Raw genomic sequence first — 18,982 nt, 5'->3', positions numbered from 1 at the left:
TAAGACGAAGACTCAGCAAGATGGATTGACAGTGACCCCAACATAACACCCAATTATATGGTGCAGGGCTGGGTAGATTCTTCCATTGTACATAGGGTTCCTTGAGCCAGAATGGGATCCGTGGCATCTAACAAGAGCACAGTAATTGTGAAAGATGTAACCATTGGGGCTAGGGTACATGGTGTTCTAAACAATTTTTGCAGTGATAATTCTGTGGATATGTATTTAAAAGTAAAGATCTTCTAAAAAGCATATGCCTACTATTGGGAAGGCTCGATTTTAAGGCTAGACCCCTTAAAATCGGCTGGAAACAGATCATTCTTGGAAGACAAATCTTAAGAAAAACATGATAGTGCTGGACAGAACAGCTCAGTGGCAGTGGGGACAGCAGCAACTGAGCAGGGCCACCTCTGGCTGTACCAAGTGGACAAGCAGAGGGACGGCTAACAGGGTTCTAAACCAGTTACTTGTGTCTTGCATCAAATCTCCAGTGGCCAGAGCCCAGATGGTTAAACAAGCAGCACCCACAAAAGTCTGCAGACCTCTAAAGAGATTGATTCGGTAGGTCAGGGACTGAGTTCAGCATTGTGTGTTTAGCAAGCACCCCAGGCCACCTGGCCTGGGGAGCTTCAGATTAAGCAGAAGGTATCACAGAAGTTAATCACCAGGGGGACTTCTCACTAAAGAGAAGTTTCTTATTGTTGGTATGCTCAGAGCCAAGGATTGGATCATGTTACATACAATCATCTAACTATTAACTGAAGTATTGAATTTTCTATTACCAAGTTTCTCACAGTAGCAATGTAGTAACAATTCTCTAAAATGGAATGGTTGGGGGTTCTGCAAAGTTAAAAAATTAAATGTTTTGGGTACCAGTAATAAAATACTGAACCAAAAATAATTTTAAAACATGAAATACTAAAGCAACAGGAACAAACAAATGGGACCTATTTGTCTCCCACAAGAAGTCCAGAGATAGGTGGGTGCTCCTGTTGGTTCCACAGCTCAAGCGGCAGGGGCTGAGGTCTCCGCCGTTCTTGGGTAAAGTCGGCACCAGGCGGTGGAGAGGGGTCTGCGGCTCCAGCCTGTGCATTGGAGGCTAGGTGGGGAAAAGGGCAGGGCTGCAGCAGTCTTAACTCCTGTCCCACTGGCCACAGCAACATCCAAGGAGACGCCTGGCTGCAAAGGAGCTGCTGGGGAAACGGAGTAGGGTGCTTTCACTGTCTTCCTAGCAGAGACAGGAAATGGAAACGGGAGGAGTTGGGTGCTGAGCCAACCTACAGTGTTTGGCATAGCTTTCAGATGAAAATGTTACCAAGTACTGTTTAATCAAGTCTACAAACAGCTGGGTGAATATACATAGTAATTATCAGATTATCCACCTGAGGATCAGTCAATAAAGATCGCCGCTGTCAATAATTGAACATATAGGGATGGGTCTTTCATTCTGGGTTGGAACTAATTCCAGTTGTTTAAGAACATCTGTTCCTTCAATCAGTTGACTACATGGGAGAGAAGAAAAAAAAAAGGTGGAGGTATAATCAGTGGGAACATTCAGCATTTAAGCTATTCCTAAAGCAAGTCCTACCCAGATATAAACTCATCAAAACATCACCCTGATTGCCACCAGGTTAATTCTGATGGACCCTGCTGGGTTTTCTAGGCCATCTTTTAGGGAAGCACACTGCCACATCTTTCTCCCATAGAGCAGTTGGTCGGGTCAAGCTGTGACCTTGTGGTTAATAGCTAAGTGTTTAACCTCTGCACCACCAGGGCTCTTTGACCCAGCTCTAGTGAAGGCTATTTTCTACAAAGTAAATTAACCCCGTCATCAGCATCCTGTCGCTTGATGTGTCCCCTCTAAACCCCATCTATCATCTCAGTCACCTTCCAGACTGCCCGTCTCTCCTACCTGGCCTGCTGCAGTAGCCTTGGCTGTCTTTCCCCTCATCTGCCCCGGTATCCAGTTATTTTTACTGCAGCCATGGGGATCTTTGTGAAATGCACGCCACCTCCCGACTCAAGAGACACTTCAAACATTTCCCACCGTGGCGTTGTATGCCATCAAGCTCCGACTCAGAGCCCGCGTGACAGACTGCTCCATAGGATATTCTTGGTCGAATCTTTATAGAAGTGAATCATCAGCTCTTTCTCCCAGAGTGGCAGGTAGGGTTTGAACGGCCAGCCTTTGGGTTAGCATCCAAGTAAGTACTTAACCATTGTACAACCAGCGACCCAGTACTTTCCCTTCCCTTCCATGGCCTACCAGGGTCTGCGTGGTCTGCTCCTCACCCCCTTAGGGTTCTCTTGCTCCCTTCCTACCACAACTTGTCTCTTCTCTTGCCCTTTACCCACACGCCATCACCCCTTTGGGCTGCTCACCTCTTCGCCTTCCTTCAGGGCTCAGTTATCACTTCCCAACTCCTTATATTCAACTTCTCCTGTCCTTGATGGGTCTCAGAGATAAGCATTTACATTTTTTCTCTGTTTCTTTTAACCTCTGATTATCCCACGATGGCAGATACCACGTCTGCCTGTGCACATTGTGGAGCACAGTGCATGACATAGTTGGTAACTAATCAACTTCCACTGAATATGAAAATAAGCTCAACGCCATGCTACTTTGTATCTCTGCAGACATTTGATGGCCATGAGCTAGAACTCCTTAAGGCAGTGCTTCTCAACCTTCCTAATGCTGCCACCCTTTAATACAGTTCCTCATGTGGTGGTGAACCCCCAACCATAAAATTATTTTCGTTGCTACCTCATAACTGTCATTTTGCTACTGTTATATATAAGACAACCCCTGTGAAAGGGTCATTCGACCCCCAAAGAGGTCGTGATGCACAGGTTGAGAACCGCTATCTTAAGGAGTGAAACCAGACATGATAGTTACTTCAACTAAAGCGGGCTTCAACCCTCACCTCTCCCCACTTCTGTATCCTCAATAAAATGATCTTTAACTGCTAAAAAAAATAAATAAATAAAGCGGGCTTCATGGACCAAAGACTGAAACAGAGGTTAGTGCCTTCTACCAATGCTTGGTCAAGGCAGTGGGTGGGAACAGTGAAATAGCCAGCTCGTGAAGCTTCCCAGGGACATAGGGTTTACACCATGGATAATGCTCTAGCCTTCTCTGCTTTCTAGGTTTGGTTTTTGTCATTCTTACAAGAAACTGAGACAAAGCAGGACATGGTACATTTTGAAGATGAAGAGTGGGGGCAGAAGTGGACAGATTCACTTTTACCCAAAGAAGATGTGAAAACTAATCTCCAGGCTGTTTTCACAACTATTGAATGAGCATCTACTATGGGCACCTCTACTGTTACAGGTGTAAGGGTAGATGAATGAGACCTATTCACTACTACAAGTTACTCTATTTACAATGTATCCAGAGGACAATGGAGCCACTTGCTTTTGTTTACCAGATGTTTCTGACCTAAGCCATGCGTAAGATCTGGACAGAGCAAAGAAGAGCAGAAAGGAACAGCTTCCACAAAGGCCTCGCAGCACAATGGGCATGGCTGTTCAGGTCTGGCTGCAACTCTGGCTGCCAAGTTGCAAGTCTTCATCTCCAGTCCAGCCTGAATATCCTGGGACGTTGTCCTAAGCATGCTCATAGATAGCCTTAATTTTGAATATAACTTATGCAACCTGAATTTATAATCTTCATTCCCAAATCCTTATGTTATCTATCTTGGTGACAAGCACCACACTTTATTTCAAACAGTTCTAGAATACTATAAATTATTTAGAACTACCCAATATGTTGCCTACTAGCTATTTGACTTTCAAAATTAAAATTAAATAAACTTTAAAAAGTTCATTTCTCTGTGACACTAGCCAATTCAAAGTTTGAAAGTAGTGGACTTCCGACAAGACGGTGAAGTAGGCAGACACAGTACACAGATTATTTACAACAAAGATACAAGAAACTAAATGAAACAGGACGAACAGCTCAAGAAAAGCAACTTACAAGGGAGAACCAATAAGCTCTAATTTCTCAACAGAAACCATGCAGGCATAGAGGCAATGAGAAAATTCGGGAAGAAAAAAATTGCCAACCAAGAAGTATGTACTCAGATATGTTCCTCAAATAGGATGTCATAATCAGGATGTTTCCTAGTAAACAGAAAAAGAATTTGCCAAAACCAGACCAACAAGAAATACTACAGCGAGTTATTCAGACGGAGAACTAGTTACAGCAGACAGCTGCCATCAATCAATACTGACTCACAGGGACACTCAGGAGGCAGAGCAGAACTGCCCTTGTGGGTTTTCTGAGACTGAATCTTTCCTGGAGTAGAAAGCCTCATCAGTAAAAAGCTGATGGTTTCAAATTGCCTTACTGTGGTTTGCAACCCAATATTTAACCTGCTGTGCCACCAGGGCTCCCCCTCAAGGTAGACAACCTGAGATTAACACACATGGCACCACCGCTCAGGTCAACCCAGATATGTAAGTATCTAAAGAGAAACAAACCTGCAAACCAAAAAAAGGGACCCAGAGATATACATTTGAAATGATGACACTTACAAAATAGAAGAAACTGGACAGTTACAAAGCTTTCCAACGGAGAGGAAGTCCAGTGGATTTCAAGAACTTAGGTGAAGGAGAGAGCAATACGGAATATGCAATACGGAAGAGGCTAAAGGATGATGCAGGCACAGGAGGGTCCTGGGAGGAGTGCAAGAGTTAAAGGCAAATACAATTATATACACAACCCTACAGAAACAAGAGATTTATGCAGAGTTGTATGGATAGACCTATGGGCACGTGATCTGGGAGGGGGAGTGGGAATATGTCTGCCCCACTCCCGCTCATATATATATGGATGGATACATGGATGTTTACCTTTGCTGCAATTATAACCCTGGATGTGGTAGAGCATACAGGGGCCAAAGTTAGAAAACTTTGGGACCTTAAGGGAGTCACTGGGTTTTGAGGTTCAGGGTTATAGTCTTGGGGGATGCCAAGATCAATCGGCATAACAGTCCACAAAGCTTACATCCTACTTTGATGAGTACCAAATGGGTCTTAAAAGCTCCTAAGTGGCCACCTATGGTATAACTATTGCCTTTCCCAACCCAGAGGAAACAAGGGTAATGAAAATTGAAGACACACTGGAATAATCTAATGAACCACACAAACACTATCTCCACAATCCTGAGACCAGAAGAACCAGACGGTGCCCGGGTCCCACTACCAAAGAATCTGGAAGAATTACATCAGAATGTCCTAGGAAGAGTGAGAGAAAGATGTGGGACAAAACTAAAAATCACGAGGTCTACATCTGCTGGTCAGATTGAGACTATGGTCACTCTGAGTCTGGACCTGAACTCTCCCCATGGCTCAATGGTCAGCCCAACAGTAGACAGGCCTGAAAGTGGACTACTACTGTTTATATGTGCACACCTCAGAATAATTGAACATTTGGGATCAAGGAGGCAGCATTTACCCCAGGACAAAGTTCAGAAGGGTTAGGAAAGGAGAAGTTGAGACAGTACAGGAAGGAGCGGAGATGGGTAACATTAAGGAGAATGCAATGAATCTGATGAAAAGGCGTGAATCATTGAATGTAAAACTGATAATGTGCTCTGTAAACCTTCACCCAAGTCACAATAAAAAGTTGAAGGCGGGGGGGGGGGGGGTTGGAAGTAATGGCTACTATCATAGACAGCAGTTTCCAGGACACTCTCATCACTGCAGAGAGTTCCACTGGACAGCACTGCTCTGCTCTTACCAAGTCCCCATCCCCAACATCAAGTCACCGACATTTCTCCGGAATTTGTTCATTTAGCCCCTTAATTTTCATCTATGTTGCAAGTGGCCTTAGATTGGGACTACAGTCAGTCCATGCTAGACTCCTAACCCAAAGGTCGGTGGCTCAAATCTACTAAGAAGTGCCTCAGAACTCTCTGCTTCCAAAAATGCAAGGCTCTGAAACTTTAAGGAGCAGTTTATGTTCTGCACACTGGAGAGCTCTGAGTGGGAGTCAACTCAACAAATTACTTAGCTTCTTATCTGGCTTCTCTACCTTCATATTAATCCTTTACTACTTTATTCCTCACCTCTGCCAATGAGATTTTTCCAAATTAAGAACCTCACCACGTTGCTCTCCCCCCCTTCACCTGTGGGTGAGGCCTACACTTGGCAGCATCGCAGCCAGGGCCCTAGGAGTGCAAGGACTGTCCCACTCTCCAACCTCCTCCTCCTCCTCCCATCTTCCCTGCCACTGGGCTCCAGCCAGACAAATGACTTGCTGACAAGAGGCTCTTTTACTCCTTAGGCTCTGGCACACTGCCTCAAATTGTACTCATTTGACTTTCTTGCTACTTCCTCCATCTGTTTAACTTATAGTTGACTTTTAACATTCAGCTCATTTTAAAAATTTAAATCATTTTATTGGGGGCTCATACAACCCATCACAATCCATACATCCGTCAATTGTATAAAGCACTTTTGTACATTCGTTACCCTCATCAGTCTCAAAACATTTGCTCTCCTCTTAAGCCCCTGGCATCAGCTCATTTTTCCTCTCCCTCCCTGCTCGCCCCCCACCTCAGCTCATCTTTTTAATGCTTTCAATTCTCAACTTTCCATAACCTCTCCCCCGCCTTCAGTGTCCCTTATGTGAAATGAATTCCTCTCACCACTCTGCAGCATGAGCTCTCCTCTCCTGCATCTACATACTTCTTCCACAAAGAGGGGTCTTGCAGACCTATACTGATACTCCTTCCCTCAGACTATCGAGTAAGGCCAAGCTCAATGGATCAGCAGAGTCCCTTGTAGGAGAGGCAGGGTACCAGAAATTAGAGCTCTGGACGGAGGGGCCTGCATCAGATGGAAGATCAAACATCCATTTCTCCTTGGGTCGTAAGCAGTGTGGGCTTCTAGAAGCTCTAATAAACTCAGAAGTGCTTGGAAAAAGCGTCTACCTCTAGAGGCAACCTTACAGCTGAGCAAGAAAGCATCTCTGAAGAGTCCCCGTTTGTCGTTCTGTCTAGTATGCTCTATCTTTCTGCATCGTCCCTTCTGACAGGTGCTGCGCTTTGGAGAGCGCACTTGGGCTGGAACAATAAAAGGAGGCACAGTGCCTCCCTGTGGCCAGTGTGGTGGTGACAGTACACACCAATGAAAAGAGGATGGTAATGTGCGAGTGTCCTTCCCACCCCAGGCCACCCTATAAGGATCTGCAGTCACTTTTCCCCAAATACGATAATAGTGTTACTAGCGGAGATGTTTCCTTATTTAAAATTGTTCAGTAAAAAGTCATTTGCAACATAGTTTCCATTTATCTATTCATGATGTTCATGGGCAATTACATAAATAATCATACTTCTGCATGTAAATCTATCTATATTAAGTGCATCATAGTGTGTTTAGAAATTGATGTCCTTGAAGTTAAAGATGGCTAGTTGGATGAGCAGAAGAATAGATGCCTAGAGATAACATTATAATGGCTGGGCTTACACTGGTGTTTTGTGTTCTCTGTAGATCAATAACCAACTCAGTGCCACCTACTAACAATAGAACATACCAAACTTATGAAATGGCTACTGCTAAGATTTTAAAATGTCATTCTTGTCTATATATTTTTGCTGTTAAATTCTATCTTCAGTTGCCCATAGACGATGTGTGTACTTATCCAAGTATTTTGAACCATATTTTTACATGCATAAATATCAGACAGACACTGTACATACCCAAAGGCCACGTATCTTCTGTCCAGGTAGGGAGCAGATTGTAGTGTGATATAGAACTGTGATCCATTGCTGTGACGGCCTTTGTTGACCATTCCAAGAACTCCCCTTTTATTATGCGGAACTGAAAAGTTTTCATCTGAGAAAGACAATAAATCAATACACCATTAAGTATTTCTATTATCCTGATTGACTGTAATCATGATTAAAACAAGGTACAACTAGCATCCTTGGTAATAAGCTCTGTCATGTTTATCAATACATTCCAAATGGAAACTTACATAAAATACATTGAGTATTTGCAAACACTCAAAAGAAATCAACTGTAAAACAGTTTACTATAAAATCTTACCTATGGATTTGTAAAAGTATGGCGTTAGGTTCAGTCCACACCGTCTGACAAAGTCCTGTGGGAGCCTGTCTCCGCAGCCGACCATTTCGCCACGGCCCTTTCCCTTCCGCTCCACCTTCACTCACCACAACCTCACCATGGCAGTTCAATGGCTCCCACGACGAGGGCACCCAGATAAGACTTGTGACCGGATCAGTGATGCTGTCTTTGATGCCCACCTTCCGCAGGACCCATCTGATGCCAAAGTGGCCTGTGAAACTATTACTAAAATGGGACTGATTCTTCTTGCAGGGAAATTATATCCAAAGCTGCTGCAGACGACCAGAAGTAGTTTGTGAAACCGTTAAACACACTGGCTATGATGCTTCTTGCAAAGGATTTGACTACAAGACTTGCAATGTCCTGGTGGCATGGGAGCAACCATCACCAGATATCGCTCAAGGTGTTCACCTCGACCCGAATGAGGAGGCCCGTGCAGACGACCAGGACTTGAGGTTTGATTATGCCACTGACCAAACCGAAGAATGTATGCCTTGAACACTGAGCACACAGCTCAAGGCTAAATTTGCCCAACTATGTCGCAATGGCACTTGACCATGGTTACGCCCAGAATCTCAAACTCAAGTGACCGTGGACCTGCAGGACCAAGGTGCCGCGCTGCCCCTCACAGTGCACACGATTGTTATGCCCATTGGGCATGGTGAAGAGGTTTCTCTGGATGAGATGAGGGAGGTCTTGAAGGAGAGTCATTAAAGCCGTTGCCCCTGCACAGTATCTTGATGCGGACTCCATCTACCACCCACAGCTTAGGAGGTTTGTTACTGGTCGGCCTAAGGGTCGTGCTGGCTTGACCGGAAAAGCACTGTGGACAGTTAGGGAGGCTGGGGAGCTCACAGAGGTGCCGCCTTTTCAGGAAAGGATTATACCAAGGTGGACGGACCACGTGGCTGCTTATGCTGCCCCTTGGGTGGCAAAATCCTTTGTTAAAGGAGGTCTGTGCAGAAGGGTTCTTGTGCAGGTCTCTTATGCTATTGGAGTTTCTCACCCATTCCCCATTATGGCGTCTCGCAGAGAGCTACTAAATATCGGGAAGAACAACTTTGTCCTCTGTTCTGCAGTCATTGACAGGTACCTGGATCTGAAGAAGCCAATTTATCAGAAGACTGCAGCCTATGGCCACTTTGGTAGGGACAGCTTCCTCTGGGAAGCTTAAATATTGATAAGTGTTAGCCTTTCTCCCCCAGACTTGTTGATGTAGGCTACAGTCAGAAATTGATCAAACCTGCAATCAAGATGCATTGATATTATTGGTAATTGGAATGCAAAGGTTGGAAACAAAGAGGAAGGAACAATGTGTAGGTGGAAAGTAAGAAGTTGGCAAGAGAAATTAAGCTGGAGAGCATATGATAGCATTTTACAAAACCAACGACTTCTTCATAGCTCAGACCTTTTCTCAACACAAAAGGAGACTATCCAAGTGGACTTCCCCAGATGGCACACACAGAAATCAAACTGACTGCATCTGTGGGGAATTAGTATGGAGAAGCTCACGATCAGCAACTAAAATCAGAACAGGGCCAACTGTGGAACAGGCCATCAATTGTTCATATGTAAGTTCAGGATAAAGCTGAAGAAAATCAAAACAAGTCCGCAAGAGTCAAAAATACTACCTTGATACCTGATCCCGTCGACACCTCGTGATCACACAGGCAGGTGTGCTTCTTCCATGTGAGCTTGTTGCTTCTTTGCTAGATGGCTGCTTTTTAAACTTCAAGCCTTTAAGACCCCAGATACTACATCTTTTGATAGTCGGGCACCATCAGTTTTCTTCACATTTGCTTGTGCACCATTTTGCCTTCAGTGATCATGCCGGATGGTGAACATTGCAGAATGTCAGGTCGTTAGAACAAAGTGATCTTGTGTTGAGGAAGGACTTGAGCAGAGACCCAAAGTCCATCCACGTCCTCAGTGTATTGCCATATAAATATATATACCTAAGCCAATACCTCTATTTTTATGAATATATTTACATAAGTACCCACCTATGTTTATACCTCTATCCATAGCTTTGCTTCCTAGATTTTTCCTGTTTTCCTTTTACCTTCCTCCTTTCCCACCATCAGGTAACAAGCATCAGAAGACCCAAAACAAATGAAAAACACATATTGTTGAAAATGGGGAGAGGGGGGTCAGAGTAGAGACCAGAAATCCATCTGTAGACATGCGACATCCCCTCACAAAAGGGTCACAAAGAAGGGATGAGTCAACCAGGTGCAGTATAGCACAGATGAAATACACAATATTCCTCTACTTCCTGAGGCTTCCTGACCTCTCACTATCATGACCCCAATCATGCCTTTCACTGAGGGCTAGACCAGAGCATGTACACAGGTACAGATGAGAGCTCACAACACATAGAATCCAGGTCAGATAAACCCCTCAGGAACAGAAAAGGGAGTAGGGATACCGGGAGCGTAGGGGGAAGGTGGGGAGAAGGGGGGGTGGGGGAGATAGAAACCAAGGGTTGTTGTAAGATATGAAAATAATAATTTATAATTCATCAAGGAGTCATGAAAGTGAGGGGGAGGGAGGGTAAAAAGATATAAGGGCTCAAAAAAATGTAAATGTTTAAAAAATGTTGGGAACATCTGTACAAATATACTTGATACAATTAATGTATGTATTGTTATAAGAGCTGTAAGAGCCCCCAATAAAATCTTTTTAAAAAATGCTACCTTGAGTCTATCCCACCTGACTTTCAAGAGTATCTCAAGAACAGATTTAACACATTAATGACAGAAGACCTGATGAGCTGTGGGTGGACATCAAGACCATTAATGAAGAAAGCAAAAGGTCATTAGAAAGACAAGAAAGAAAAGGTCAAAGTGGCTGTCAGAAGAGGCTCTGACACTTACTCTTAATCACAGAGCAGCTAAAGAAGATGGAAGTCACGGTCTTCTCTATTGCATCACATGCATGTGGCAGCTGGACGCTCAATAAAGACTAAGAGAACCGATGTTTTTTCATTGCGGTGCTGGAGAAGAATATTGAAAGTACCATGGGCTGCTGAAAGGAGAACCCAATCAGAACCAGAAGTAGTACAGCCAGAGTGCTCAGCAGAGACCAGGATGGCAAGGCGTAGGCTTCCATACTTTGGAAGTGTTGTCAGGAGAGACCAATCCCTGGAGAAGGCCATCGGGCCTGGTGAAGTGAAGGACGGAGGACAAGAGGAAGCTCTTCAACTAGAGCAGCGGGTCTCAACCTGGGGTCACAGCCCCACTGGGGGTCGAACAACCCTTTCACAGGGGTCGCCCTATTCACAATAGTAGCAAAATGACAGTGATGAAGTAGCAATGAAAATAATGCTATGGTTGGGGGTCACCACAACATGAGCAGCTGTATGAAAGGGCCACGGCATGAGGAAGGTTGAGAACCACTGAACTGGGCGGACTGGCATAGTGGGTGCATCAATGCCATCAGGCATGTGAACAATTGTGAGCATGGCACAGTGTTCCCTTGGCAAGTGAAGCCAGTGTTCCCCAGGCACCTAAAGATGGGAGCCAAGTGCATATAGAAGTTTAGAATAAGTTTGCTTTAGAGCAGCTTTACTGAAGACAAACTGCCTACCAAATAACAATATTCACATTAAAACAAAACCTAACTCAGCCACTGAGTCAATGCTGACTCAGTGACCCCCTGTGGGTTTCCAAGACTAACTGCGTATCAGAGTAGATACATTTACATTAGTAGAGAACAGTGTAATATTTACATTAGTAGGGAAATATTTTCAGTGGCAATATTAAGATGGAGAATAAAAATCCGTAAGTATAATTCAATACTCATTTTTAAATATTGAATAATTCAATGCTATATTCCAACTGCTGTGCAAAGTCCTTGTGTACCATTTTTAAGAGCTCTATTTAAAAAAAGCCTATTCACATAATACTTATTTTTGAGTATAAAAAATTGACCTTTAAATCAATAATCATTTCCCCATTAAGTCTGATGGGATAATAAACTCTTGTGGATTATCTTATCAGTAGGTCTGAACCAAAATGAATAATAAGGTAAACCATCTCAAAAAATATTTCAAAAGTGGTGGAAAAACAAAAGAACTTTTGTATTTCTAGGGAAAATGGGAAAAAATTAAAAACGTAAATGCTGGCTTAGTTGTGCTATCACTCATCAGAATAATTAGTACTTTTATTTTCAACTCATAGAAGCTTAAGTTTTAAGAGTTCAGGTGGAAACTCAGAACCCTCTCATTATGTAGTGTAATTACTGTTTACACTCTTTGTTAACCATGTAGGAGCTTTGACCTTGACATTTATTTTTTGTGAGATGGGTTTTCCGAATTATTTAGAAGGGAATTTTAGAAGGTAGGGTTTTGGGGTATTTTTTGCCTTCCTAAAGCACCCCCTTGTGCCGTTTGTATGCAGTGTTCAAAAAGAATGGACAACTTCCTTCCTGAGACTTCCTGGCTCCGTGTCCATCCCTCCTGTGTCTGGACGGGCTCTTGTTATTGTCCCTATCCTGCATCATTTGATTTCACAGCTAACAGTTTCTCCTCAGCATGACCCCCTCCCCGCCAGGGGCTTTGCTACACTAGTAGCAAGAGTTCTTGTGGGGCTAGACTATGCCTTTAAGACCTTACATTCGCCTGCTATTGCCTATCGCGGGGTTCTCCAAGTCTCAAGGTTTCTCAGAGGTCTTGCTTTCTCCCACATGCTGCTGATACCCCACAGACTTCATGGCTGCAGGAAGTTCACGCTCATCCATTTGTATTTGGAATCTGGATAGGTGTCTTGTCGCCTAGCTTTGTTTTCAATGATATTGAAATATCATTGCATGTAAAATAAACATGCATTGTGAGAGTTCCTTTCTAATTAATTATTTTATCTATTTTTATGTTGGGATTCAGAAAAATTAAAGAGCTTTCCATTGCCCACACAATCCTCTTCCCAAAATCCCCTTTACAGCAGTCTTAATCGATTGATTACCCAGCTACCAATGCTGAGTGAGCATGGCAAATTACACGCCTGCAATATGTAAATTCCTCATGACTCTAATCTTAATTGCAGAAATTTTAAAGAATATGAGATGAGTGAAATGATGTGTATACAAGGTCCCCCCCATTTTAGTGTGTTAACTTCTAGTATGCTTATTACTCTAAAAAGTTTTATAGAATGTCTTATTCAATCTGCATATGACTGAAAAATAGAAAGATTCATACCTTCAAATGTTGGTCCATAAATGGACTCTCCACCATTTCCTTTTCCAGCATCAATATCTGAGAAAAAGTATTATAAAATAAATATATGAAAATATTACGATGATTTATATTTGATGTTTTTATCTTCATCATCCCATTTCCTCCTCCTCCTAACCCAGAGGGTGGGTTACAGCATAATGCACACAGCCTTTGCCACGATGAGATATCAAGTTACCACTCTAGTCAAGAATGAAAGCGTGTTCACGTGTTTTTTAATGAAAGTAGTCCCTGTGGAGCTGTGGGTTAGGTGTTTTGGTGTTAGGCTAACCATTAAGGCTGGCGGCTAAAACCTACCAGCTGCTCCCCTGGAGAAAGATGAGCTGTCTGTTCCCATAAAGATTTATGGTCTTGGAAACTCTAGTCAGTGCGAGTCAGAATCATCTCGATGGCAGTGGGCAAGAAATGAAGCTCTTTCATTCAGTTCCAACCTATCCCGACCTTATGCACAACATACCACCACTGCCTGAGAGGCCTCACAATTATGTTTGAGACCGTCGCTGCAGCCACCGTGTCAAACCACCTTGTAGTTAGATGGCATGCATAGTTTGCCTTAAGCCAAGCCTAACTTTGAAAACCTCCCACGCACCAGTCCGTTTGTGTGTCCACAGCTAAGAGGGAGCAGGGCTAATTCTAGTGACAATAGCAGTTTCTGGGATCGGTCTTCTCTACCCTCAGCTTCCCCATCAACACCCATTTACCTCTTCCAGCTTTCTAATCCGTCCCCTGCCTTTAACACTTGTGCAAGAAATATTTGTGTCACTCTAACTCAGTAGGAATCAGTTATCTATAATACAAATCTTGGTGGTTACCAACATGTGAATTAGAATCATCAATCCTTTGAGATCAAAAGGGCAGCATTCCCCCAAGGACAAAGTTCAGAGGGCAAGGAAGGAACAGCAAGAAAGAGGAAGTAGATAAGTGACGGTACACTGAGGGGGTTGCAATGGAGACGAGTCAGAATGTACATGATTTGTTGAAGGTAAAATTATGACCTACTCTGTAAACCTTCACCATATTCACAATTAAAAGTGTTTTGTTTTTTCATCCGTCTGTGCTGTTTTAGAGGACACGGGTGTAACAGCCATCCTGTGGAGGACAGGATTTATTCCAGCCAGAGCAAGCAACATGTGAATTGTACTATTCCCAGGCTGGGTGAGAAGTGAATTTCCATGGGGAGGCTCAAGCCTCCAGCCCCAGCCATCCGATCCTCCCACAATTCACCCGGCAGCTCTCAGGAGGGGCCTCCGAGGGCAAAGTCTGGACATGGGAAAGGCGAGCAGAGTGGCGCCCAGCATCAGTTCCTGCGGATTCCAGTTGGCTCTGCTCGGGCTACACTCCTCAGGTAGCACCCTGCCCAACGAGTTTACCTAGACACCAGTCATACTCTCCCTTGTCCCAGCTGCTTCTCCTTATACCCAACTCCAGTCTTCTTGTCCCCTGTGCTTCAGGATCTCCTGAATATTTTAGGAGGACACCATTTCAGTCAGATTTTATATTATGTGTAGCTAGAATCCATTCCTTTGATTTCAGCTTTCTATATCTGATAGAATTTTTCTATACTTCTGACAACAAATTGAGGGATACAGGATAATAGGTTAAAAACAGATTAAATTCAAATGACTTTATAGCTTAAATATTAATGTTAAATTAGCCTTTCCATGCCTGGCTCCTCATCTGTAAAAATAAATCGTGATAATAACAAATGCCTCTCAGAGAACCCTGAGGATTAAAGATAGGCAGAAAACTTCGTACTGTGCCTGGCAGAGCATCATGCTCATGCATTGCTCATTACAGTACGATGCAGCATCGTATGCTAATGGACTCCTCTTTCACAAGTAGCAGCACTATCATGATGTTCAATGTGACAATGACAATAGAATGCATGATGCCACACAAGACGAGCTTCAGAACACAGGCCTTGCAGAGGCCACGGCGAAAGAATCGAACCAAAGAAGTTTAACCTCCTGGAAGTCTTCCCTAATCGCTGTAGTTTAGGAATCAACAGGCTCTATAAGCCCCAGCTCAACTATTCATCCACCCTTTGTTTTTTTCTTTCATTCTTGTGATTTGCTATTCCAGAACCAGGGGTGCCCAGTGAGCTTATAGTCGAATGACGAGCAACACGGAACAAAGCAATCAAGGTTTACGTCGCAGCGTTTCAATGATGAGACAGGAGGCACAGCCCGAGGAGTGGCTAGGAGAATGGCAGGGAGGAGCTGAGCAGAGGTGTGTAGGGAAGGAGGTGCCAGCAGGATATAGAGTGGCAAGTCCTTGCTGAGAAGAGGAAAGCTGGGCCCCAAAGGAAAACATTAAGGAGTTCGCAGAAGAGTTACCTGGAGGAATAACTGGGATGAAAAGACTCCAAGCAGGCATTGTGGCTGTGCTCAAACCAGACCCGCGCGTGCAGAGCAGAGTGGGCGAGGGGGAAATGCCACCGAGGAGACGGGGTTGGGTTTGGGAGGAGAGACCATGTTGGGCCCAAAGGGCGGGCAAGTGATAGGGCAGCAAAGCAGCCCAAGGTACCAGGAAAACCGGTTCGTGCCTGCCTTTCCAAGGCTCTGCCCAGCCCTGTGGGCATCTGACATGTGAATACCACACCTTGTGGCATTGCTATAAAGATCCCCACTTCATGATTGAGGAAATCAATTCAGAGGTGCCAAGTGGCAGATCCATGGTGGTACAGTTGGCTTGGATCTGAATGTAGTAATCAGATTTTTCGTCCCTCTAAACTAGTCTCAACATGGTTTCCTCGCTGCTAGAAAACATGACCTAAGAACTCTGCATTTTACTATGTGGGAATATTACCATAAATACGCAAGCAAATTGACGAAACTGCGCCATGTCTCTCAAGCTGCTCCAGGAAGTCCACCAAAAAAGCAAAAACCAAACCTAGCACAGGCCCCCATTGCCAGTCCCCTAAGAACTGCTCTCCTACAAACCAGCAGAAAATGTACAATACCCAAAATGCTGAACAAGCTGAACGCTCACCGACAGAGAATTAGCTACCCAGGCATAAATAACAGGATGGAAACGCGGGCTCGCTGACCGCGGAGGGCGGACTGCCAAGGACTGCGTGGAAACCCTGAAGTCAGACAGCACCCGCTGTGCTCGGACCCCTTCGGGGGCAGTCGAGTGGGGGAAAGAGCAGCTTTAAGTGTAAGATTTTGGGGGTCAACTTACACGGGTTTTCTCAGTGACCTCAGAATGTCCCCCATCAGAGAAAATCAAATCAACCTCGCCAATCTAAGCCTCTGCCTACGTCGAGTTCAAGCAAATCTCCTTCCGCCCTCAACTACCTTTCAGCTACTGTCTGATTGCTCCTGATGGAACATCTCCCCAAGGCCACCAAATCAAGTTTTGTGCCATTAAGGAGTTGACGCCAAAAGAACTGGCCCCCAAAGCAAGCAGAAGTGAAAACTAAGACATGTTGGGTTTTACTTCTCACTTAGAGCAATGCCTCTAGCCTTCAATTAGTTGGGTGAGAAACGTGAGTACTGGATATTTAAACAAAGCATTTTAAATTTTAGAAATATTATCCCTCTTCCTAACATTTTAATTTTCATATTAGGGCTTATTTAAGTAAAAATACCTTCATTTACCATCTGGCCACTTTAAAATTAATTTTTTATTATGACTTAAAGATTTTATTGGGGGCTCTTACAGCTCTTATCACAATCCATACATACATCAATTGTGTAAAGCACATTTGTACATTCCTTGCACTCATTCTCAGAACATTTGCTCTCCACTTAAGCCCCCGGCATCAGCTCATTTTCCCCCCTCCCTCTCTGCTCCCGCCTCCCTCATGAACCCTTGATAATTTAGAAAATATTATTTTGTCGTATCTTGCCCTGTCCAATGTCTCACTTCACCCACTTTTCTGTTGTCCATCCCCCAGGAAGGAAGTTATAAGTAGATCCTTGTAATCTGTTCCTCCTTTCAAACACACTTTCCCTCTACCCTCCCTGTTATCGCCACTCTCACCACTGGTCCTGAAGGGATCATCTGCCCTGGATTCCCTGTGTTTCCAGTTCCTATCTGTACCAGTGTACATCCTCTGGTCTAGCCAGATTTGTAAGGTAGAATTGGGATCATGATAGTGGGGAAGAGGAAGCATTTAGGAACTAGAGGAAAGCTGTATGTTTCATCGTTGCTACACTGCACTGACTGGCTTGTCTCCTCCCCATGACCCTTCTGTAAGGGGATGTCCAGTGGCCTAAAAATGGGCCTTGGGTCTCTACTCCGCACTCCCTCATTCACAATATGAATTTTTGTTCTGATGATGCCTAATATCTGATCCCTTTGACACCTTGTGATCACACAGGCTGGGGTGCTTCTTTCATGTGGGCTTTATTGCTTTTGAGCTAGATGGCTGCTTGTTTACATTCAAGCCTCTAAGACCCCAGACGCTGTATCTTTTGATAGGCGGGCACCATCAGCTTTCTTCACATTTGCTTATGCACCCGCATTGTCTTCAGCGATTTGTCGGGGAAGGTGAGCACCATGGAATGCCAGTTTAACGGAACAGTATTCTTGGACTGAGGGATTACTTGGAGGCCCAATGTCCATCTGCTACCTTAATACTAAACCTACACATTTATGCACATAGATCTATTTCCACATCCTCATATACAAATAGATTTACATATGTACACCTGGCTATATATTTTTAACATATTACCTGTAGTTGTGTATGGTTTTCACAAAGATCATCAAATAAGCCAGTGTTCTAAGCTTGTGGGTCGTGACCCTTTTGGGGGTTGTACGACCCTTTCATAGGGGTCGCCTGATTCATAACAGTAGCAAAAGTACAGTTATGAAGTAGCAACAAAAACAATTGTATGGTTGGGGGGGTCACCACAACATGAGATCTGGAGTAAAAGGTCGCAGCATGAGAAAGGTCGAGAACCACTGCAATAAGCTTTTTCACCTTCTCCTTTGATATAGAAATTAGGCTGAAGATTTTAAGCTCACCTCCTCCCTGTATCCAAGCGTTCTGCACTAATCGATGGAAAATGGAACCTTTATAATGAAGTCTTAAGCCGCTTTCCGATATTCCAGCTTTTCCAGTGCACAAGTCCTGGAAATTCTTACACGTTTTGGGACACAGGTCACAGTACAGCTGCAAAGTACAGGTAAGACGTGTCAGAAATAAAGGATTTAACATTTTGACAGGAATTTTTCCAACTTATTAAGCAGTCACAAAACCCGCTTACCTCAAAAATCAATCTTCCAATTGGATAATAATCCAGACCAATGTCGAAGAACACAAAGTTATGCTATTAAGAGTTTGGGAGCAAAACAAAACAAAAAAAAGAGCACAGGTCAAAGTCAAGGTATTTGTGAAATAATTAAATATATAAAGATATGTTTTCAGTGTATATGTAACATTTTAAAACGACTTACCTGTGGAAGTGTTATGATATGTGAATTTTATATCAATAAAACCATATATAACAAGGATCCACATGTGACCTCTTCCCTGGGAGAGGGACAGCAGAGAAGGGGGGAAGGGAGACTCCGGATAGGGCAAGATATGACAAAATAACGATGTATAAATTACCAAGGGCACATGAGGAAGGGGGGAAAGGGGAGGGAGGGGGAAAAAAAAAAGAGGACCTGATGCAAGGGGCTTAAGTGGGGAGCAAATGCCTT

General features: G+C 43.8%; 1 protein-coding gene and 1 pseudogene across 1 annotated transcript in view; one reads left to right on the top strand and one right to left on the bottom strand.

Moving 5' to 3' along the window:
* Positions 1 to 1,047: 1,047 nt before the first annotated feature.
* The window catches only part of PPIL6 (peptidylprolyl isomerase like 6), a 38,568-nt gene continuing 20,633 nt past the window's right edge, over positions 1,048 to 18,982 (bottom strand). The window contains exons 4-8 of the mRNA XM_075553993.1: positions 18,544 to 18,606; positions 18,302 to 18,449; positions 13,289 to 13,345; positions 7,707 to 7,842; positions 1,048 to 1,502 (exon numbers count right to left, since the gene is read on the bottom strand). Of these exons, the coding sequence (XP_075410108.1) occupies positions 1,394 to 1,502; positions 7,707 to 7,842; positions 13,289 to 13,345; positions 18,302 to 18,449; positions 18,544 to 18,606 (513 nt within the window). The 3' untranslated portion in view covers positions 1,048 to 1,393. The remainder of the gene's footprint in view (positions 1,503 to 7,706; positions 7,843 to 13,288; positions 13,346 to 18,301; positions 18,450 to 18,543; positions 18,607 to 18,982) is intronic.
* On the top strand, positions 8,193 to 9,268 carry LOC142453081 (S-adenosylmethionine synthase pseudogene; annotated as a pseudogene).

Source organism: Tenrec ecaudatus, chromosome 7, assembly GCF_050624435.1.
Source record: "Tenrec ecaudatus isolate mTenEca1 chromosome 7, mTenEca1.hap1, whole genome shotgun sequence".
Taxonomy (NCBI): Eukaryota; Metazoa; Chordata; class Mammalia; order Afrosoricida; family Tenrecidae; genus Tenrec; species Tenrec ecaudatus.
The sequence above is the reverse complement of the archived record's forward strand: the minus strand, read 5'-3'. Positions and strand labels throughout refer to the sequence as shown.